The sequence below is a fragment of the Arvicola amphibius genome, chromosome 12 (assembly GCF_903992535.2).
Source record: "Arvicola amphibius chromosome 12, mArvAmp1.2, whole genome shotgun sequence".
Lineage (NCBI taxonomy): Eukaryota > Metazoa > Chordata > Mammalia > Rodentia > Cricetidae > Arvicola > Arvicola amphibius.
This window is the reverse complement of record NC_052058.2, coordinates 121,030,970-121,054,701: the sequence shown is the minus strand read 5'-3', so window position 1 is coordinate 121,054,701 and position 23,732 is coordinate 121,030,970. Positions and strand designations below refer to the sequence as shown.

The following is a 23,732-nucleotide window of genomic DNA, read 5'->3' as shown; positions in this document are numbered from 1 at the left end:
TATCCACTCCTGTGATTGTTAGCCTACACTATCTACATTATCCATACCTAGTCCGCTCAGCGGATAATTAATCTACTCGTGAGATAAACACCCTGGTCTCTCCAGAAGCAGCTCGCTCTCATGGCCGTACCTATTCCCGCAGTGGCTAGTGTGCTCGAGTGATAGTCCCCTGCTCTCGAGGCACCAGACTATGGACTGCCGCTCATCCATCCCTGTGACTGTGGCTCTTGACTGCCTTCTAATATCTTCACTGGGGCCAGAAAGAGGACTCAGCAGGTAGAGAGGCTTGCCTCCAAACCTGACAACCTGAGTTTGGTACCCAGGATCCACAGGGTGGAAGGAGAGAACAGACTGGCTAGAGGCATGTGCCTCACAAACGTGCACACACATAAACAAGGAAAAGCAATCCAAAACTAAATAAGGGGCTAGGGAGAGTTCTTAGTGCTTCAGAGCTCCCGCTGCTCTTCCAGAGGATCCAAGTGTGGCTCCCATCATGAACCCACATGGCTCACATCTATCTATAACTCCAATCCCAGAGGGTCTGTAAGCCTCTCTGGCCTCCACAGTGTATAGTGAGCAGATAGTCGTGCAGGCAAAGCGCCACATATAGAAAAAAAAACCCAAAACCCTTTAAAAACCACTAAGTTTCAGGCTGGTTTTGGAGGAGTCAGTGAAGCTGTGGTACCCAGAGTGTGTTGAGATGCAGAAGTTTCAGGCTAGTTTTGGAGGGGTCAGTGAGACTGTGGTACCCAGAAGTGTAGTGAGATGCATACTCTCCAGGCCCTGACCAGAGCCGCTCATCTGATTGCTCTGGGGAGGGTTTGGGGGGCTAGGATTGTACACCCACAGGCTACCACTGTCAACCTGCTCTGGGTCCCCTCCTCTAAGGGAAGAGCTAGAGAAACCTTGGGACTTTCTGGTTTCTAAGCTAGCCCTGCCACTGCACCTCAGGAGGCTTGTACACGCTTCACCAATATCCTTGCCTCCTGTGATAGAGGAGTCTTCAGGCACTAGCCTCAGAGTGGCTGTGAGCTCCCAGTGAGCTAGCTCCAGGATATAAAATATTTAAGACAGTGCCTGCACTCAGGATTTCCTAGTGAAGGATGGTTATAATCAGCTTGCTCTACCTAAGACAGTAGACATTCAACAAAAAAATCCACACCAAAGTATGAATGTCTGCACAGCTGAGATGATGGAGTGTCTGCCTGCACAGCTGGATTGATGGAGTGCCTGCCTGCACAGCTGGGATGATGGAGTGCCTGCCTGCACAGCTGGGATGATGGAGTGTCCGCCTGCACAGCTGGGTTGACAGAGTGCCTGCCTGAACAGCTGGGATGATGGAGTGCCTGCCTGCACATCTGGGATGATGGAGTGCCCGCCTGCACAGCTGGGATGATGGAGTGCCTGCACAGCTGGGTTAACAGAGAGCCTGCACAGGTTGCTGCTCCGTTGATGTAGGCTGCTTTGGGCTTTGTTTTCCTTTTTATTTGTCTGATTTTTGATTTTTTGATCCTACTTTGTAGCCCAGGCTGGCTTTGAACTTTTGATCGTTCTGCCTCCTGAATTTTAGACTAAAGATGTTTTAATAAAAAGAGAAATGGTGCTGGGAGAGGCTTAACTGGTGAAGTGCACACCTTTCGACTCTGAGAACTTGACATCAAATACTTTAGCACTATGTACCCAGCCAGCCTGTTAGTCCAGCACCTAAGAGGTGGAGGCAGGAGGATCAGAAGTTCAAGGCCAGCCTATGCTACATGAGACTCTCTCATTAAACCAAACCAGCTGAACCACAAAAATAAGACCAGGGAGATGGGTATCAGGTCCTCTTGAATGTGCAGGTCCTCAGGGAAAACTCCGCTGGAAAAGAAAGGCGATGGCACATCCTGGGTGGAGAAGGCAGGGACGGAGGCCTGGTGTGTGAGGAACTGGAGAGGCCAGAGGGGCTAGAGCGGGGCACGTGATGTAGTTCACTTTCTGTTACGCAACAATGACCCAAAGCAACCTGGGGGAGGAGAGGGTCCCTCACGCAGGGAAATCGGGACAGGAGCTGATGTAGAGGCCATGAGGGGTGCTGCTTACTGGATTGCTCCCCATGGCTTGCTCACCCTGATTTTTTATACAACTCAGGACCACCTTCCGAGTGTAGCATCACCCTCGCTGGACTGGGGCCCTTCTATAGCAATCATCAATCAAGAAGATGCCCTACAGACCCATGTGACAGCTGCAACCACAGAACTGAAGTTCCGTCTTCCCATGTAGCTCAAGTTGGCAAGTGCTAGCTGGTACAGAAAGGGTAGGGCTGAGACCAGAGAAGGCAGGGGTAGCAGATGGCACTAGATAGCCCCAGTGAAATCCCTGCTTGTTCTCTCAGTGTAACCAGACAATATGGACCCAGAGTGGGAAATAAACAAGATGCGACCTGCCTCTTGATGCCTCCTGGGTAGTCAGATTAACAAATCTTTATGCCTGTCATCATCTGAGAGTCCAAGACTGGACTTTCCAACCCACAGCCTGAGGGCCAATCATCCTGTATGTGTTAATAAAGCTTTATTAGGACATGGCCTCATCCATACATTCACCTCTTACCTCCACCTGTTGTAAGGTTTCAAGGGTGGAACTGGGCAGCTATAGCCCACGCCTTGGTAAGGCAGAGAAGTCTCTACTGTCCAGCACTGTGCAGGAGACCTAGCCAGATCTGGCCAGTCCCAAACCAGAACAAGAGCCAGCACACAGTAGGCACTCTGCACGTATTTCTCTTTGCAGAACAGGGCCTGCCACTTGTCCACGAATCGCAGGAGGCTGCCAACTCTCTCTGGTCCTGGGCTACTTCCAACCCAGAGTCACACGGACCAGAACTACAGCCAACACAACAGTGACCAAAAATAATGCTGGCACCGTCTGAGCCTTTGCCATGAGAAAATACCCAGGTGGAATTACAAGGCAGCCCCGGGACACTGCAGTCCAGTTCTGTCTTTGCTCTGTGGAATCCAGGGTCCCCCAGATTTTGTGCTCACTCAAAAGTTTCTTCCCCATGAGCAGCCTTCCCATCCCTGATTTCCCATCTCTTGGCTCAGCTCCAGGTTTGGGGGCCGGGGCTCTAGCAGTTCATGTATCTATTTTTATGTTTTAGATTCAAAATTAAAATTGGAAGGGGATTGGTTAATTATGATAATTTTAGGACTGTTTGGAATGTGCTTATGTCCTATCCAACCTTAAGACTCTCTCTTGGGTTTTTTGCCCTCTTCCTGGTTCCTCTCTTCCCCCCACAGAGACTGACTCTCCTCCCACTGTGTGGGTCAGCAAACTGGGCAGTTTTACTCGCTGAACCATCTTACCCGCCCTTCTCTTCATTTCTTGAGACAGGGTCTCTAACTGATCCTGGAGTTTAGCAATTGGGCTTGCCTGGCTGACTAGGGAGCCCCAGGGAGTCCCTTAGGTCTGCAGCACAGCACTGGAATTGCAGGCTTACAACACTACACTTGGTTTAAGGCTGGGTGCTGGGGACCAAAATTCAGTTCTTCGTGTTTACACGGCACTCACTTTGCTGACTGAGCCATCTTCTCAGTTCCTTTTTTTTTCTTTTACTTTTTGAGGCAGGGTTTCGCTATTAAACTCTGACTGTCCTGGAACTCACTCTGTAGACCAGGCTGACTTTGAACTCAGAGATCTGACTGCCTCTGTTCCATGATGCCAAGCTTCTTCTTTTCTTTTTAGAGACACTACCTCACATAGCCCAGGCTGACCCAAAACTTCCTTGTAGCTGAGGCTGGCCTCGACACGACGGTCCTCCTGCCTTCATCTCTCCAGTGTAGGTATGACAGGCGTGAGCCACCATATCCGAACCCCTTCTACCTTTTTTGTGTCATATATAGTGAAACATATCACATATGATTATTATTTATAATATATTCTAATCTAGAGTCTGGCATTGAATATTTGTCTGTTTGAAACTGTCTGAGCCTTTCTAGCATGCTGATTTCCAGGCCCAACTATCTTCCTGCAGAGGACATGATTCTGTTCCTCTTTACAACTGAATAAAGGTTCATTGTGCCTGTACACATTCTCTTTATCTATTCATCTCTCGATGGACATCTAAGCGGCTGCTGCTTCCTGGCTTTTGTGGACAGAGAAGCAGTGAGCATGGCCAAGCAGGTGTCCCTGTGGAGTTCTTTGGGCTAGGACTGATCATGTGGTAGTTCTAGTTTTGGTTTAGTTTTTATAATTTTTTAAACTTTATATAGTTTTTATAATTTTTTAAAATACTTTGCTATTTTATGTTCATAGATATTTTGCCTGCATATAAAATTACTTTATTATTTTATATGTTTTACATGTATGTATAAAAGTACACTACCTACATGCCTGGTGCCTGCAGAGACCAGAAGAAGGTATTGAATGCCCTGGAATTGGAGTTACAGATGGGTGTATGCATCCATGTGGGTGTGTGCATCCACGTGGGTGTGTGCATCCACGTGGGTGTGTGCATCCACGTGGGTGTGTGCATCCATGTGGGTGTGTGCATCCATGCGGGTGTGTGCATCCATGTGGGTGTGTGAATCCATGCAGGTGTGTGCATCCAGATGGGTGTGTGCATCCATGTGGGTTTGTGCATCCATGCGGGTGTGTGCATCCATGCGGTGTGTGCATCCATGTGGGTGTGTGCATCTGTGTGGGTGCTACAATAGAAACTGGATTCACTATAAGAACAGCTATTACTCCAGTCTCTACTTTTTTGTTTTTAGATTTGTTTTTAATTTTGTTGTTGTTGTTGTTTTTTTTTTTTTTTTTTTTGAGACAAAGTTTCTCTGTGTAACAGCCCTGGCTGTACTGGAACTCACTTTGTAGACCAGGCTGGCCTTGATCCGCCTTGCCCCTGATTCCTGAGTGCTGGGGTTAAAAGTGTGTGCTACCACTGCCTGGCCTGTTTTTAATTTTTTTAAATGTGAGCGGGGCATAGTGATGCCCACTTTTAATCCAAACAGAGGCAGGTGGATCTCTGTGAGTTTAAGGCTAGATACAGAATTCTAAGACAGCCAGAGTTACATAGGGAGACCCTGTCTCCAAAAACAAAACAAAAATGTTATGTGTATGTGCATACACTTGCCTGTATTTATGAGCACCATGGGAGTGCTGTGCCCTTGAAGGCCAGAAGAGGGCACTGGCTAACATGGATGGAGTTATAGGTGGTTGTGCGCTATCTGCTATAGGTGCTGGAAACAATCTAGGTCCTCTGCAACATCAATCACTCTTAACTGCTGAAATAGCTCTCAATTCCAATTTCTAGTTTTTTAAAAAAGATTTATTCGAGGGCTGAAGAAAAGACTTGGGAGTAAGGAACATGCATTGCTCTTGTGTGTGTGTGTGTGTGTGTGTCCTTCTGTGGGTGGTGTGTATGTACATGTGAGTGTGTCCTATGGGTGGTGTGTATGTACATGTGAGTGTGTGTGTCTTTCTGTGGTGGTGTGTATGTTCATGTGTGTGTGTCTGTGTCCTTCTGTAGGTGGTGTGTATGTACGTGTGTGTGTGTCCCCTTCTGTGGATGGTGTGTAAGTACATGTGAGTGTGTGTGTGTTCTTCTGTGGTGGTGTGTATGTTCGTGTGTGTGTGTCCTTCTGTGGGTGGTATGTATGTACATGTGAGTGTGTGTGTCCTTCTGTGAGTGTTGTGTACGTACATGTGAGTGTGTGTGTCCTGTAGGTGGTATGTATGTGCATGTGAGTGTGTGTGTGTGTTCTTCTGTGGTAGTGTGTATGTACATGTGAGTGTGTGTGTCCTTCTGTGGTGGTGTGAATGTACATGTGAGTGTGTGTGTTTCCTTCTGTGGTGGTGTGTATGTACATGTGAGTGTGTGTGTGTGTCCTTCTGTGGTGGTGTGTATGTACATGTGAGTGTGTGTGTGTGTCCTTCTGTGGTGGTGTGTATGTACATGTGTGTGTGTGTCCTTCTGTGGTGGTGTGTATGTACATGTGAGTGTGTGTGTCCTTCTGTGGTGGTGTATATGTACATGTGTGTGTGTGTGTCCTTATGTGGATGGTATGTATGTACGTGTGTGTGTCCTTCTCGGGTGGTGTATTTGTACATGTGAGTACCTATGCCCACAGAGGCCAGAGCAGGGTGTCATCTCTTGGAATAGGAGTTGTTTTTAGTCTTTCAAAAGTGTATTTATTATTAGTGGAGAGGCGTGTTAGTGCAGGACACCCACACGCATGTGTTCAGGGCAGAGAACAACTCAGGAGCCGATCCTGTCCCAAGGCTTGAACTCGGGTCATCAGGCTTGCCAGCAGCACCTATCCCAACTTAGCATTCCACCATGTCCCTTATTATTACATTCCCGCCCATGCATGTGTGCATGAGTGAGGGTGCGTGTTGACAAGGCACATGTTAGAGGTCACAGAACAGTATGGGGGTGCCTTTCTCTCCTTACACTTCATGGGTCCCAGGAATGGAACTCGGGTCATCAGGCTTGGTAGCCAGTGCCTCTGCGACCCTCAGGACACACACACACACACACACACACACACACACACGAACATACACACCACCACATAAGGACACACACACTCACATGTACATACACACCACCCACAGATGGTGACACAGTCTCAGTGTGTAGCCCTATCTGGCTCAGAACTCACTATGTAGATCAAGTTGGTCTCACACATAGCCTCTCCGGCTTTTGCCTCCTGATGTGGGTTCAGGAGGCTGAAGTCAGCTTATGGGGCTTGGTGGCAAGCCCTTTTCCCTGGCAAGTCATCTTGCTGGCCTGATGTTTGTTTTCTTGATGATGGTCATTCTGACTGGGGTCATATGGAACCTTGAACTCTGGATCCTTCTGCCTCCACCTCCAAAGTGCTGGAATTACAGGTATGCGACACTCCACCCAGTTTATGTGATGCTGGGGACTGAAGGCAGGGCTTTGTGCATGCAGGCAAGCACTTTACCGACTGAACTTCACCCCACACAAAATCTTTTATTATTGTATAATGTCTTAGCGCCTTGCTTGTCTTACCCACACCTTTCAGCCTTTTTGCTCAGTTCTGTGGACTCAGGTCATACTGAGGGCTGGGATTCAGGAAGCTTCCATGCTCTCCTTCCTTCTCTCTGTCCACACATATTTGGGTGTTCCATTCCCCTTTACCACTGATTTTCCTCTCTGTTGCAGCTTACCTGCCCATGGGGACTGTGATGGTTTGAATAAAAATGGCCCCCAAAGGCCCGTGGAGAGCAGAACTGTGAGGGGTGTGGCTCTGTTGGAGGAAGTGCATCACTCGGGGTGGGCTTTGAGGTCTCTGAAGTTCAGGCAAGGCCTAGAGTATCAATGTCTCGGATTGCTGCCTGTGTATCTTGATGTAGAACTCTTAGCTCTCCAGCATCATGCCTGCCTGCATGCTTCTCATCATGAAGATAATGGACTAAACCTCTGAAACTGTGAGCCAGCCCCAATTAAATGCTTTCCTTTATAAGAGTTGCTACCATCATGGTGTCTCTTGTGCCAACAGAAACCCTGAGACAGGTAGCTTCATAAGGAGAAGATTAGCCCCAGACAGCCAGGGGCTCACAATATGGTGGGGAGAATCCCGCAGACGGTGTCAGGTGTGTGTATGTGAAGATCTCCAAGGAGACAGGTTGGAACTTTACCCCAAGCATGTATTCTGTCTGGTGTGATGGAGGATGTGTGGAGGGCTTTGAGGAAAGGGCGTGCTTTCTTTGGAATCGATTCTTTGGTCTTGCCTTGCCTCTGGTGGTACAGTGGAGACAGGAAGTGATCTCACTGAGGTAGCCGGGTCTCTGTGCCCACACCTGTAAAAGGGCACGATAGCAGGACCAACTGCATGGCGCCGGTGGGGTCCATGTTGTGGGATTTAATTTGAGGGCTTAGAGCGGTGAGTGTTCTCTCTAAATAAGAGCAGACACTAAAGTGGTGTGGAAAATCCCCAGTGGAAGGAAGCCTGCTGTTCCCTGTATGACTTCACGTGTGGTGGCGCACACTGGTGATTGCAGCATCCATGAGGTGAAGAGTCATTCTCCTCCACATAGCCAGTCTCATGTCCCCTCAGACTGAGCAAGCGGAGCTCATGCTACCTCACGTAACAGGCCCGTAAAGACATGATGACATTACTGGCTGCTAGGAAGATTGAGCAGGCTGATGACGTCACTAGTCGGCAGGAACGTTGGCTGGTGCCAGGATGGCCAGGGCTGCAGAGTGAAACCCTGACTCAGAAACGAAGGGGTAGGCCTGCAGCCACTGCTCTTCCGGAGGACCCTGGTTCAATACCCAGCACCCTTATGGCAGCCTGCAGGCATCTGTACCTTCAGTTCCAGGGGCTCTGACGCCCTCTTCCGGCCTCTAACAGTACTGCATGTACATAACCTATACGCATTGCATAAAAACACAAGGGAAACAACGACTGGGAGGACTAGCATTTGCACAGGACGAGCGACGCACGTGCGACGCAGGTCCAAGTGCGGTGGGGTGTGGCTATGTGGCCAGGGCCTTGGGGCCTTTGGTATTTGTTTGTTTACTTTTTATTTATTTTTGCAGCATTGTGATTTGAAGCATCCTTAGGCTTTTTTCTGCAGAGACAGGATCACACTCCGTCACTCAGTCGCTTTGTTTCAACCCATGACCTCAAACTCACCGCAGCCCGCCCTCCCCCCAAATGCTGGGGTGATAGATGTGATCCTCAAGACGAGGTCGCGGTTTTGTTTTTATTTTCTAGAACAGGGTCTCCTGTAACCTAGGCAGGCCTAGAATTCTTTATGAAGCCAAGGGTGACCTTTATGTAGCCAGAGGGTGAGGGCTGGGATGACTAGCTGGTACCACCACGCCCAGTTTACACAGTGCTGGGATGGAACCTAGGGCTTCGTGAATGCTAGGCAAACCTTTTTACCACTCTGCCCCAGTCCCAGCCCAAGATGAGGCTCTCTTAGCCCCGATTTAAAGACTTCAGGGACATTATATAGTGGAAACGCTCTACGTAGCTTTGAGCATACAGCAGGCGCTCAATAAATAACAATTTTGACCCAGGCAGTAGCCATCCACCTGCATAGAGCCTGCTCACGGTCTGCGTTCCACAAAAGCGACATCTCCTTAGTGTGTGTCCGCGCGCCAGCTCCCCGGGGACCCAGGCATTCCGGCCTCCTGCTGCCCGGTCCGTACACGCACAAAGGCGTCCATTCATGGCTGTGTACAAAGCGGCCCATTCACCGGGTCCCCTTCAACCAGCGGCTCCCGGCCGCTCCCCGAGCCTCTTTATTGGTGCCTCCCGCTGGCCATCAGGCCCGGGCCCCTCCAACGGCCGCGCACTCTCGGCCAGGTTCTTTTCCCACGCCTGGCACGCTTCGCCAACTTCTGATTGGCAAGGCGTACCAGCCACTCCTTTTGATTGGACAGAGCTGAGCCGCGGGATGGGGTCGGAGCGGGCCGCAGCGAGTGCTGATTGGTCCGTGGTGCCCACCTGTGGGCGGGGCTGTCCCACGAAGGCCCCTCCCCCTTTTCTGCCCTGGCCGAGGCCTCTGGACCGCCCTGGGCGCCGGTGAGTGTCCGGGGGGCCCCCGCAGTGCGTCCGGGGCGGTGGTGCCAGGGGCGGCCAGGCCAGGGGAGGCCGGAGCCGACGGACTGTGCTGGGGGTCATGGGGAGGGGTGGGCCAGGGCATTCACTGTGGGTCCAAGCCAGCCCGGGGTCGAGGAGGGGTAGAGGGGGTTGCAGTCACCCAGCCCTGCTTCCCACCGCGTGCCAGAGATCCTGGGGTCCTCTCTGAAGGAGTCACCCGGTCTGTTCTGCAGAAAGGGAAACTGAGGCAGTGCTCGGAACTTTGTGTGATAGGACACCTGAGTCATGGTCTCTTCTCCCTAGCTCCCCGGACGACCGTGAATAGGAGGGAATAGCTGTGGACCAGAGAGAGAGGGAAGGACCAGGGGCCAGGACGGATGTATTTGTCTGAGTGTCCCAGTCTGTCTTGTTTTGACTTGGTTTAGTTAATTTTTCTGAGACGGGTTCTCATTCTGTAGTTTAGCTAGCCGGGAGCTCACGGTGTAGACCAAGCTGACCTCTAGTCCCAACCTTCATGCCTGAGCCTCTCTATGCTGGGATGAGAGGACTGCGCCACTACGCACAGCCAAGTCGTATCAGAACACCCTCACAATGGACTTGGGCACTTTAATTCGTAACTGAGAATGGAGTTGAAGTGGTTTCTGTAGTCCCCATTTCACAGGGTGACCTGGCCGTGGTGGGGAATGGAGGGACCTGGTGTGCCTGGCCACGTGGCTCCCTTTTTTAAATAACACCACGGTAGTAATCAGTGGTTCGAGACCAGCCTCAGCTACACGATGAGTTCCAGGCCAGCCTAGGCTGCCTAAGACCATGTATTAGAAAAACAAAAAAGAAAAGTAAATTGTGTAAGTCAGAACTCTTTACATCTTCTAAGGAGAAAACTATAAGCTTCTGGCAGACACGCCTACCCTATGCTTCCTCTTCAGTTCACCCTAAGGAGACCCAAGTCCCCAAAGCAGACATAGCATTTTGACATTGGGGTGCCTCATTTCCAATGTTGAGGAAACTGAGGGTCAGAGATAATAAATGATAAAACAGCTGTCTAGGTCCCTTTTACACATGATTTTTATTGATTTCATGAGCCTCAGTTCCTAGCGAGGAAAGCAGAAGGCCGGGGAGGGATTCGAACCCTAGGAGGCATGTGCAGGCTGGCTCTGCGCCGGACTTTCTCCTTTAACTGCCGCCGCCCACCTGGCAACAGGTTTTACCTCTGGCTGGCTGCCGCTCCAGGCCCCACCCTCTTGCCCAGCCCGGCAGGTGTCGGGTGATGTCAGAGGCAGGTCCCGCCTCCTGACGCGAGAAGCCCTGCCCCTCGCTGGACCGCAGAGCCGGCCTCACCTGGGTGCTGGAGAGGATCTGGACTCCAAGGCCTCCCCATCTCTCCACCGCCAGGCGCCCAGGTAGCCTCGGGGGTTCACGGGATAGAGGAGGCAGGTCACAGGACACTTGATCAGGAGGAGAGGGGGTTAGGATGCGAGCTTCCGGAGGTACATGGGCCGGGTACCCCAAGTCAGGAGGAAGCTGAGCATGAACCCCAGTGTCTGAAGGAGGAGAACTGAGGTTCAGGAACCATAGGTCTGAGGGAGGAAGCTGGGCCATGGACCCCTGGGTCTGAGGGAGAAGGGCTGGGGTCTGGACACCTGATCTGAGGGAGCAGGCTGGGGCCTGGACACCTGGACCTCAGGGAGGAGAGCTGGCTGGGCTCAGGACCCCTGTGACTGAGGGAGGAGGCTGGGACCTGGACCCCTGTGTCTGAGGGAGGAGGCTGGGACCTGGACCCGTGTCTGAGGGAGGAGGCTGGAGCAGGACCCCTGTGTGTGAGAGAGGCAACTGGGACCTGGACCCCCTGTCTGAGGGAGAAGGCGGGAGCAGGATGGGATCTTACCCATAAGCTGAGGTCATAAGCTTGGTTCTGTCCCAGCCCCTGCCAGGGCGGGCGGGGCCCTGGCTGCTTTCCTTTTCCACACGGGTCTGTCTGCCCCTCCCAGGTGCTCTCACCTGCCTAAGTGACACTAATGAGTCCTGGCACCACATTCCTGCTGCCTAAGGGAGAGGTGTGTGGCTGGGGCTCAGCCGTTTGGGGCTAGGGCCTAGGCCTACCCTGCTGGAACCCCACATCCCCACTTCTAAGCCTGTCTGCAGTGGGCCCTGTCGGCGGAGACGGGGCTGGAGATCCCACTCTGGGGTCCTGCGCCCTGACTCTGAGGCGCTGAGCCTGCTCTTCTAGCCCCTAAGGGGAGTGACAGGCGGGGAGGCTCAGAGCCACCAAACCCTTTCTGGTCAAAGGCCACCAGGCTGGGGAGGAAGCAGGTGGGTGGGGTGGGGTAAAGTCCCTGGGATGGGGCTTGGCTCTGGGTGTATCTTTGCCACAGGGAGCCTGGGGTGATCCTTGGCCCTTTGGGGCTCACCATTTGTTGAGCTCGGGGGCCACAGTGACTGGGAACTATTGGCTGTTGGTGCTGATGGGGGTGGGAGGAAGTTTACACATGAGAAACTCTCCTGGGGCAAGCTTGAGGGGACAGGATTAGGGGGGAACCCCTTGAACAAGCTGAGAGCTTGGGTGGATGCTCCTAAGGGGTGTGCGGGAGGTGGCCTGGTCACAGGGTAAAGTGGAAGATAGGGGTGTGGTGCTCTTTGCTTTCGAATGGAGGTGGCGGGACAGTAGGGACTACTTCCTGCAAGAGAGACAATGTGGGACATTTTCTGTGGGATTTTGGAACACCCTGGAACTGCTACATTCCCTAGTCAGTGACCCCGGCAGGTGGGAAGGCGCCCAGGTACTCTGACTGCCCCCAGGAACCCTCCTTAAAGAATCCGAGACTTAGCTGGGCCCACCGCACTCTAAAGCCTGCTCAAAGGCGGGGCCCCGCACTTCATGAGTCTCCAGTGTCTCTGAGAATGCTGAATGAATGTAAGAAAGAGTGCGGGGGAAGCCAGAGGGAAGATGGGGATGTGCGACCATCCTATGATTATGGGGCAGGTGGGTGCAGAGGTGACAGACATCAGATCTGGGCCCTGCCTGGGCCCCTAGAGTGGGCAGTGTCCTTCCACCTCACCCCCTACCCTCTCCTCATTCAGCTCCAGCCACTGGAGCGCTGCAGACAGGTACACATCCCTGCCCCAGGGCCTTTGCTCTCACCCCTTAGATCATGCAGGTCTTTATTTTAGTAGGAAAGGCTTTGATACTCAGTCCAGGTAAAATGTAAGCGCAGCCTCGACACCAGCACCCCTTCTCCCTGCTCTTTAGCTCTGATAGCCGTTCGTCACCATTAAACCATTTACATGATTATAACAATTTATCTTTTTATCTGTCTCCTGAGATTAGGATAGTACCGTCCAATATAAACAGAATGCAAGCCAAGAGTGTATTTAAAATTTTATAGTAAGCATATTTTGAGGGGAGGGTCAGTGGAGAGATGGCTCAGCACTTAGGGGCACCGGCTGCTGCCTGCAGAGGATCTCTGTTCAATTCCCAGCACCAATATGGTGGTTCAGAACAGTCTGTAGCTACAGGTCCAGAGGATCCACTGCCCTCTCGTGGCCTCCATGGGTACTGCATGCTGTGGTATAGACATTGTAGCACTGATTGCTCTGCAGAGAACTGCTGCTGGTTCCTCAGCATCTACACCATCACTCCAGTTCCAGGGAATCAGTGCCTCTTCTTCTGGCCTCTGTGAGAACTTCATACATATAAAAACAGCCAAACACACACACACACACAAACACACCAGACACACCCACCCAAACACAGAACACACACACCCAAACACAGACACACCCAAACACGCCAAACACACACACACCCAAACACACAAAAATAATAAATCCTTTACAAGAAGATTTATTTATATTACTTTATGTGGGGGGAGGGGGGAGTCCAGGTAGTTGTGAACACCCAATACAAGATACTGAACTCAGATCCAGACCCATAATAAATGGATTTATTTTCTTTTTTAAAAAAATATTTATTTATTTATTATGTATACAATATTCTGTCTGTGTGTATGCCTGCAGGCCAGAAGAGGGCACCAGACCCCATTACAGATGGTTGTGAGCCACCATGTGGTTGCTGGGAATTGAACTCAGGACCTTTGGAAGAGCAGGCAGTGCTCTTAACCTCTGAGCCATCTCTCCAGCCCCAATAAATGGATTTATTTGTTTGTTTATTATTTTTGCTTTTTTGGGGGCAGGTTTTCTCTGTATATCCCTGGCTGTCCTGGAACTTGCTTTGTAAACTAGGCTAGTCTCAGACTCAGAGATCCGCTTGTCTCTGCCTCCCCAGTGCTGGGATTAAAGGCATGGGCCCTCACATTCAGCTGAAATGAATTTTTTAAGTAGCAAAGCTGGGCCAGGGGGCACAGTCTTATCATTTCGTCTACTGTAAGACTGAAGCAGAGGGAGCCAGGCAGTGATGGCGCACGCCTTTAATCCCAGCACCCAGCAGGCAGAGGCAGGTGGATCTCTATGAGTTAGAGGCCAGCCTGGTCTACAGAGCGAGTTCCAGGACAGCCAGGGCTACAAAGAGAAACCCTGTCTCAAAAAAAAAAAAAAAAAAAAAAAAAAAAAAAAAAAAAAAAAAAAAAAAAAAAAAAAAAAAAAACCAAAACCCCCAAAAAGAGGAAAGAAAGAAAAAGGACTGAGGGGTGACTCAGTGGTACCGTGTTTTCTAGCGTGCAGGAGGGCTTTAAGCCCCAGTGTGGCCAAAGACAGTCCCAACTGATGTGTCCACTCTCTTTCCACAGACCATGGCCGCAATGACCCTGTCTGTGTCTGGGAGGAAGGTGGCCGCCAGGCCAGGCCCTGTGCCTGAGGCGGCTCAGCCATTCCTGTTTGCACCCCGGACACCAAACGTGGGGGGCCCTGGAGGGCCACAGGTGGAGTGGACCGCGCGACGCATGGTATGGGTGCCCTCAGAACTACATGGGTTCGAGGCCGCAGCCCTCCGCGATGAAGGCGAGGAGGAGGCGGAAGTGGAGCTGGCGGAGAGTGGGCGGCGCCTGCGGCTGCCCAGGGACCAAATCCAGCGCATGAACCCACCCAAGTTCAGCAAGGCAGAGGACATGGCTGAGCTTACTTGCCTCAACGAGGCATCCGTCCTGCACAACCTGCGAGAGCGCTACTACTCTGGGCTCATTTATGTGAGTGACATTCCCCCACGTGGGGTGCCAGGTGTCACCAACCTGACCTGGATTAGCGGGGAGTGGCTTAGAGTCCTGTGACCGTCCTCCAACTAGTGGATAATTGTAATGCTTTATTTTTTATGGAATAGGAGGTTAGACAGGTGCGCCAACACTGAGCAACTCCCCCAGCGCCTCACTGGGAAATTCTAGGCAAGTCTTCTATTGCTGAGCCACTTCCCGGGGCCACTTTTTGTTGAGATCTCCGTTGTAACCAAGGCTGGCCTCTAACCTGGGCTACTGCTGCCCGTCCTTTAGAGTAGCTGAAATGGCAGGCTAGCAACCCTAAGACTGGCCCAACTTGTACTTTATCGGATGACTGGAGCCTGCTTCCCCCTGGCTGGATGTCCTGTGTGGACATCCTTTTTAATAATCACTTTTTAATAATAAACAGTGAAAATTCATGACTAATAAGCCTACATGGCTTCATTAGTTCATTTAATTCTGCTCAGCAAGGCGTGGCCTTTATTAGCCCCAATTTACTAAAGACCAAGAGAAAGAGATAAAAATAAAAACCGCCATGGAACCAGGCATAGAGAAGAGAGGAGGATCTTTAAAAAATGGTTACATTTATTTATTTGGGGTGGGGCATGTATGGAGGTCAGAGCACAGCTCGCTGGATTGGTTCTCTCCTACCCATGAGTCTTGGGTTCAGACTCAGGTCACTGTGGCAAGCACCTTTACTGCCTGAGCCTTCTCACCACCTTCTGGCAGGATCTTGACTTTGAGGCCAGCTGGGGTGTAGAGTGATATCCTGTTCTGAAACAGCAGAATAAAACAAAATAATGTCATGGGATTGATAATATCCAGATTGATTGAGGTGGTTTGCCAAGCTCTGTGATCCATTTCTGATGTCTGCATAGCACTTCAAGTGGGGGTACTGCACACGGAAGTTGTGCCACATCCTGGCTTCCTGTTAGAAATGCGGGAGGTCTCTAGAAGGCCTGCTTGCTGCCTCACACCCCACGGCCATGACACTCTGGGCTGGTGGGGAGTGACATGCACAGCTTTTTGTTCCTTTTAAATAAGCTTGTAGGGTGTGTCTCATGGACAGCTAAGGTGTGATTAACTCCATTTAAAAGAGAGCAAACAGGATCATAGAGTTTAACAAAGAATGTTACAACTATAATGAAAAAAAACCTGAGAATAGTGACTGTAAATATTTATCAAGGACTTAAGCTGTACTGGGCCTGCTCTGAGTGCTGTTGTTGAGTTCTTGGCTGGCTTCTTTGCTGGGGACTGTTGATGTCACCGACATTCCAGAATGTTAAGTGACTCGGGCCCAGGGCCCATGGTCACTGAGGAATCCGTGGATACACATAGCTTTCTCTGCTAGGCTCAGCTCTGAATTCCTTTCCTAGGGACTCTTGCTGCCCACCCCACCCCCCTAACCCTGCACACACCAGGCTGTGTCCTTTCTCCCTCAGCTTGGCCTAAAGCGCTGATGTTGGCTCCCCCACCAAACAGGTACAGTGCTGCAGATGGGCGCTGAGTTTCCAGAAAGCCACATGGACTTTGACAGGCTCTCAGCCATGCTGGGCGGGAAGCACAATTCTTTTCTCCATTCATGGAGACAATGATACCCAGAGGGGTTGCTTGCTCAGGTCAACCAGTAGGCAATTGATAGCACCGAGATTTCGGCTCCCTTCCTGTCTGACAGCCCACACACAATATGTGCTTGTGACCAACTGGTCGTAAGAACAGTGGAAAGAGAGGCCCCAGGGGACTGGTCCCTTCAGTGGGACTCCAGTGGCAGCGGAAACTGGTGGAATGGATGACCATGCGAGGAACTCCGTCCGGGTAACATGGGACAATGTGTCACTGTTTGAGCCCATTGTCCAGGGCTGGACTTTGTGGCCTTTTTTCCTATTGGGATCAAAATCAAAGCCTTGCTCATGGTGAGCTTTACCCTCAGCCCCTCACTGGGGGATTCTAGGCAGGGGCTCCACCACCGATCACATTGTTAGATCTCTTTTTACTTTGAGACAAATTCTCACTAGCTTGCCTATGGTAACTTCTGATCCTCCTGCCTCAGTCTCCAGAGTAGCTATCATGGCAGGCCTGTGCTCCCAGGCCTGACTCTCACTAAGCCTTTAAGGGGGTCAGTTCTTCCTGGAAGTTATGTACAGCTGGGAAGCTCAGCCTCTGGCTTCCATCGTAGACAGAGCAGTCAGCTTTGGCTCCCAGGTGGCTCTGTAACTCGAGCATCCCAGACTGCTGTTTGGAGAAGGAGGTGGAGCCACCTTGGCTGGCTGGCATTCATTCTCTCTTAATCCCTGGGCCTTTGTAATAAGGCAGGCTCTTCCAGAGGAAGCCAGACAGGGGAATATCTTCAAATTGTGTGTGGAGACGTGGAGGGTGGGGAGGAGCAGGCCTGTCTCCAGAGCCCTCCAGGCTAGGCAGTCCTTCCAGACCCTTCAATGGACCCTCTAGGAACTGAGGCCTCTTCCATTTCTCCCCTGGCCCTGTTGGCCAGCTCGGGTTTCCATCCTGGGTGTTACCCAAGTGGTGTCTGGCCCAAGGGACTGGCATGGGGAGTGGGCTCTGGCGCCAGCGGCCATGAGATACCCTCCCAGGGAATGTGGTCCAGCTGCTCCACCCTGAGACCTCTGGGAGCAGCCAGGAGACTAGAGAGACAGATACTAGGCTAACCGGTTCTTCCACTTGTGGCCAGCTGCCTGCCCCCTCCATGAAGAGGTGGCACCAGGAAGCCTGGTGGCCACACCCTGCCAGAGTCAGGCGGGAGGGCAGGGCAGGTACCCACTGGAGAGCCAGCGATTGGCTGACTAGCCTAATTAATAAGCAGCTGTGGTCCTAAGTGGTGAGCTATCTGGCTTGTTCAGCTGGCTGTCTCCAGTGCATTAGGCTAGTTAGCTGTCGGCTGACTTAGCTAAGGGGCTATCTCAGCTATCTAACCACCTCCGTGGGTGTTGAGTGTTTTCTGCTGATCGTGTACTCTTCTGAGTACAATAGAATCTCAGTCAGTAGCTCAGGCTGGCCCAGAACCCACAGCAATCCCCTTGCTCCAGCTTCCTGAGTTCTGGGATTCCAGACGTACACGATTGCTTCCACAGCTTCATGTGTAGCTTTGAGGCTTTAACAGAAGGTCGCATGTGTTCCCTCCGTGTGTCCATCGAAGAAGTCAAGGCGCGTGACCTGAGGCTTCCTTCCTTGGCCTCATCCCCTCTGTGGTGGCTCTTCGCCCGTGGATACCTCAGGACAGTCTGGGAAGATTCGTGTCTGCTGTTAGCTTAGAAGCGTCTGTAACACGCATGGCAGGCTGAGTGGCTCATTCCTGTAATCCTGTCACTTGGGAGGCAGGAGGATTGCTACAATTTTCCAGACTCAGCTAGAGAGTGAGACTTGCCTCAAACAATTAACAACTGCAGACAGGGCTCCAGAGATGGCTTAGAAGCCAAGAACCCTTGGTCATGCAGAGGACCCATCTTCAATCTCCAGCATCCACACGGCAGCTCACAGTCATCTCTACTCCAGTCGGGAGACCCAGGGCTCTCTTCTGGCCTCCGTGGGCCCTGCATGCATGTGGTATACAGACATACATGCAGACAAAACACTCATACCCATAATTACGCAGAGAAAGACAGAGAGAGAGAGAGAGAGAGAGAGAGAGAGAGAGAGAGAGAGAGATAGTAACACACTCATAACTCTTAATCTCAGCCCTGGGGAGGCAGAGGCAGGAGGATTCATGTAAGTTTCAATTCAACCAAGGCTGTGCAGTAAGACCCCTAGTAAAACAAAATAAGCAAAACACAAGCAAAATAAAACTTACCTGTGTATCGTCAGGGTGTAGCTATACCTTTGCCTTGTACAGGTCTCCTCTTATATGTCAACCTAACCCAGCTGTCCTGCTGAGGCAGCCACCTGACACTCTCTCCCCTGTTGCCTGCCGTAGACCTACTCTGGCCTTTTCTGTGTGGTCATCAACCCATACAAGCAACTGCCCATCTACACGGAGGCTATCGTGGAAATGTACCGGGGCAAGAAGCGCCACGAGGTGCCACCACATGTATATGCTGTGACAGAGGGCGCGTACCGCAGCATGCTCCAGGGTGAGTGTATGGGCAGCCCTGTGCAGGGACCAGGCTGGGCACTGGTGCTGCTGGGAACCAGGGACAGGCTCAAATGATGGTTTGGGGACACACTGGGAGGTGAACTGGGCTCCAGTTCTTACTATGCAGGCCCTTTTAAAAAAATCTTGTTCATGACAGTATTGCTTTGAAAGGAAATTGATGCTGGTCTGTAGACGTTTCCCAGAGAGGTAGTAAGTGTGTGACATGCACACCCGTTTCATAGTGAATACTTGTGTCAGGTCGTGGGTAATAATGGCTCATGTTCTTTGATCTCATTCCTTCCTGGGCTTTTTATTTTTGGCTTTTTTTCAAAATTACGTGTGTAGGTGTGCGTGCATGCATGTGTGAGAATGTGGGGGGTATATGTGTGTGCGTCATGCATGCATGTGTGCGTGTGCGCGCGTGTGTACATATGCATGTGTGTGAGAGAGAGAGAATGTGTGGGGTGTGTGCATGTGAGTGCAGCGCCAATGGGAACCAAAAGAGGGCATGGGATCCCCTGGAGCTGGAGTCTCAGGAGGTTGTGAGCTGCCATACAGGAGCTGGGAACCGAACCCGAGGTCAGCCTCAGACCTGCAAGTTGTCTCTGCCTCCCCAGCACTGGGGCTACAGCTGTGCCCCCACCATGCCCAGCTTTTCGTGTGAGTGCTGAAGATTGAACTCAGGCCCTTGGGATCGCTAACGCTTTATCAGCCAAGTATCTCTCCTGCACCTTCCTGTCTTCCTGTTTTTGGTTTCTGATTGGTCTGAGGCAAACTGCCTTGCCTTTGGTGCTCTTAACTGTGAATGTGGTCAGTCCGCTGGGGCTTGGGAAGTCAGCTTCTGCTGTTGTTGTGTGGCCTAGTCTGTAGGTCTGCCCACGGTGCCATTGAGTCCATTTCTGTGCAAGGTATAGATAGAAGTGTCTTCTAGGATAGCTGTCTCTCGGCTATGTTACTTAACCTCATAATAGTCCCCTGATGTAGATTTTTTTTATTATCCATCATTTTCAGATGGGGAAACTGAGGCATAGGGCAGTACAGTTACTGCCCATGGCCATACTGAAGGGTAGTGCTGAGGTATGACTTGAACCCAGTGTCCCACTCTGAATTTAATTTTCACTCTATACTGGGTGTTGTGTTGGACGTTTTTGTTTATGAAACGATCTCAAGTAGCCCAGGCTCACCCCTAACTCCTGTGTAGTTATGGATGACTTTGGTTCCAGATCCTCCTGTTGAGATTATAGGTGTGGACCACTCTATTATTTCTGGTTCGCTTGATGCTGAAAATGGACTTTGGGCATGCAGGGCGAGTGCCTGTGGGTGGTTATGTCACCATGTCACCATCATTGAGGGCCTGGGAGTCAAACTCAGGCCATCAAGCTTACTGAGCCATCTAAATCTTGCTTTTTGTTTTTAAGATTTATGTTTTTCATCTCTTTGGGTGTGGATTTTTTTTTTTTTTGCTGCATGTCTGTCTGTACACTAATTATATGCCTGACACCTGCTGAGGCCAAAGAGGGCACTGTACCCTTTGGAGCTGAAGCTGTGAGATACTACAGCTGCGAGCCGCCATGTGGGCGCTGGGAGTGGAACCTGGGTCCTCCGCAGAGCAGCCAGTGCTCTTAACCACCGTGCCCTCCCTCAGTCCCCACTGGACTCTGACTGCAGCCTGTGCTGAACCCATTTCTTAGATAGGGAAATAGAGGCACAGAGCAGCTCAGAGACTGGGCTGGGGTCACAGAGCACCTCACAGCAAATTCACCTGACTGGCTGTGCTCAGCCACGGTCTTCACCCCGTGAGAACACGGGCTGTGTAATCACATGTCAGCTTATTGTCTGGCTTAACAGTTTCCATAGACTTACACCATGGTTGTGCCCTAAATGACTCCTCCCTTGAGAGCATGGGGGTTGCCCCATCCGTAGTCACAGCCTGCGGCCCTAGGTTTTCTGTTTTAGCTCTGCTATTCAGTGTTTCTTTCCTTGTTAATAACAGGACCTGGCACTTAGTAGGTGGACAGAGTGTATGAGAGACGGTGGTGCCAGACCCAGGGAGGCAGTCAGAATAGACGTCTTGTGTCTCAGCTACTTCTGGGGTCCAGGACCTCACTTTCCAATTCTTGAGCCTCTGCTGCCTAGCCTGAGGTGGCACACAGTAGGGACTTACTGAGTTGAGGTGAATTGTAGTCTGTATAGTTGGGGTCCTTGTCCCCACCTAGCCTGAGGTGGCACACAGTAGGGACTTACCAAGTTGAGGTGAATTATAGTCTGTATAGTTGGGGTCCTTGTCCCCACCTTTCTGGTGAGGAAATGCAGGCTCAGAGAGGAACAGCTGCTTTTGTAGGGTCGCTCAGCAGATAAAATGTTTAGTCAAGATAGAATATGTCAACTCTGGAGGACTGATCATTACAATCCCACCATTTTCTTATGGGTCTGGAAAGTTTTGAGATGCAAAGGGGCCAGGGGACTAGAGACCCTCTGGGTGACTTGTCTTTCCCTTCTGTCCCCTACAGATCGTGAGGATCAGTCCATTCTCTGCACGTGAGTTATCTTAAGGGCTTCAGAGGCAGAGGCCCCACAGAACGTGACTCTGCATGAGTGGGGAGGGCACCAGTGGGTGTGGCACTGGGTAAACTGGCAGAGTTGCCAGTGGGCAGGGGCTATCTGGTCTCCCTGCCCACCCACGTCCCCTTGCTGCCCCACAGAGGGGAGTCTGGAGCTGGGAAGACGGAGAACACCAAGAAGGTCATCCAGTACCTGGCCCACGTGGCGTCGTCTCCCAAGGGCAGGAAGGAGCCTGGTGTCCCTGTAAGCCATGCAGCCTTGGGACACCCCAGACCTGTCACCAGCAGCTCCCTTGTCTTGGGCTGCACTCCACACCCGTAGTTGGTACCGGGTCCTATTTCTGCCTGGGCTGCCTGAGTACCTCCTGTGTGCTCAGTGTGGAGCCAGGACGAGCAGGTTGGAGAGATGAGCCTGGTTCTTAGCCTTGTTGCTTCTAGAATGATTCTGGGTACATAGTAGGTGCTTTTTGAGACCTGGTTTTAGGTGACCCGTGTCTAGATTTAGAGGACTGTAGCGGTGTCCCCAGTCTCTGAACTCTCAGGGAGTGGTTACCAACAGTACTCTGTGGGTGAGTGGTAGTGGGGCAGGGAGGGTGGTACCATGGGATTTAAGCCTGGGCACATAATCCACGAGGTCTCCCTGCTCCATACTCCCATTGCCCCAGCCCTTCAGCCCAGCTCTGCCCTAAGGCCTCCGGGTCACCCATGTGTCTGTCCATGTTCCATGTGCCGTGTGTCCTGGTCCATGTCTCCTGTCCTGTGACTTCCTCAGGCCTCCATCAGCACCATGTCTTATGTGAGTAGCAGAGAATCCCCTTGCCACCCCAGTGTCACCCCAGTGTCCCTTGGGATTGCCAACCCACAGACACCTGGGAGACAGGGCCCAAGAACGGCACACCAGCCCCCCCCCCCCAGGGACCCACAAGGCCACTTTGACAGTCCTGCTATGCAAATGCAGGGACCACGTGGCCATCTAACTTAGACATACTATGTGCATGAAGCCAGGGTCCCCTACCACTGTCCATGCAGCCCCACAGTGTTTATGCAAGCCCATAGCAAGCTCTAGTGTGTGCGTGCAGCCAAACTCACCCTGCCGTTCATGGCAGCCCTGGTGTGTGACGTGCTACCCAGGCAGGCTTCATACTGCTATTTAGTTCAGTCCTAATGATGTACAAAGACACCTCTCCCATGTTTGTTCCGGCCCTGCTGTGTGCACGCTGAGACCGCAGGCTGGCATTTAATAGTCTCCAGTGTACATGTGGCCAAGCCTCCTATCATTCACACCACTTCTCCTCTACCTGCATGCCTGACCCCGTGCTGTCACTTAGCATAGTCCTACTATGCGCATGTAGTTGCTCACCCTCCAGTATTCATGCACACAAAGCAAGGGTCCCCAAAACCATTCATGGTGACCCACTATGTGCACATGCCCAAACCCCATGCTACTTTTACTGCAGTCCTGCTGTCTGCACATAGCCATGACCCCATTATTGGTCATGGAAGCCCTATTGTGTGCATGCAACTAGGTCCCCACTGCAGAGAAGCCATACTGTGTGCACACCCCAGACCTACTGTAATTGTGCAGCCTGGGCCTATGCTACTTGCCATATGTGCAGAGAGAGGCCAACATCACACAATACTGCAGATTCCTGAGCTCCTTCTCCCACAGGGCTGGAGAAACAAGCTCTCCTAGCCACGCTACATGATCCTATCCATGCCACATGACCCTGGCCACGCCACATGACCCTAACCATGCCACACCACCCTAACCACACCACACGACCCTGGCCATGCCACATGACCCTAGCCACACCACATGACCCTCACTTTGCACATCACCTTTTTTCTTTGTTTTATTTATCTTTTCTGAGATGGGCTGTTGCCTTGTAACCTTTGGCTGGCCCTGAATTTTCTCTGTAGCACATGCTGGCTTTGATCTCATGTCAGTTTTCCTGCCTTCACATTCCCAAATGCTGGGGTTACAGATGTGAGCACCATGCCTGGTCCCATTTGATTTTTTTTTTTTCTTCCTGTTGTTCACTTGACCAAGTCACTAACTGGCGTAACTCTGACACTGGAGGCGCTGGAAGTAAGTTCAGAGTAAGGATCCTAGCATGAGATCAGCATTTTTGAATGCCTACCATGCACCAGGGAGTTTGTAGTATATGTAGTATACATTATCTCTTAACTTGTTTCAGCGAGTAGCATATGGGAACCTGGGAGCTACAGCAGCAAACATGTCAGGAGAGGGTCGTTGCGGCTTGGTGTGCGCCTTAGCAGACCGCTCCTGGTTTGCCAACATGTCTATATTTAGAAATAACCGTGTTCTTTGTGCTGTAGTTTCTAACCTACTTTGTTTCTTATTAAT

At 51.4% G+C, this 23,732-nt stretch overlaps 1 protein-coding gene across 1 annotated transcript in view; it reads left to right on the top strand.

The window, feature by feature from the left end:
- Positions 1-9,521: 9,521 nt before the first annotated feature.
- Myh14 (myosin heavy chain 14) overlaps positions 9,522-23,732 on the top strand; it is a 57,977-nt gene continuing 43,766 nt past the window's right edge. The window contains exons 1-6 of the mRNA XM_038313522.1: positions 9,522-9,536; positions 10,804-10,954; positions 14,297-14,692; positions 18,645-18,801; positions 21,314-21,341; positions 21,506-21,608. Coding sequence (XP_038169450.1) covers positions 14,300-14,692; positions 18,645-18,801; positions 21,314-21,341; positions 21,506-21,608 — 681 coding nt within the window. The 5' untranslated portion in view covers positions 9,522-9,536; positions 10,804-10,954; positions 14,297-14,299. The remainder of the gene's footprint in view (positions 9,537-10,803; positions 10,955-14,296; positions 14,693-18,644; positions 18,802-21,313; positions 21,342-21,505; positions 21,609-23,732) is intronic.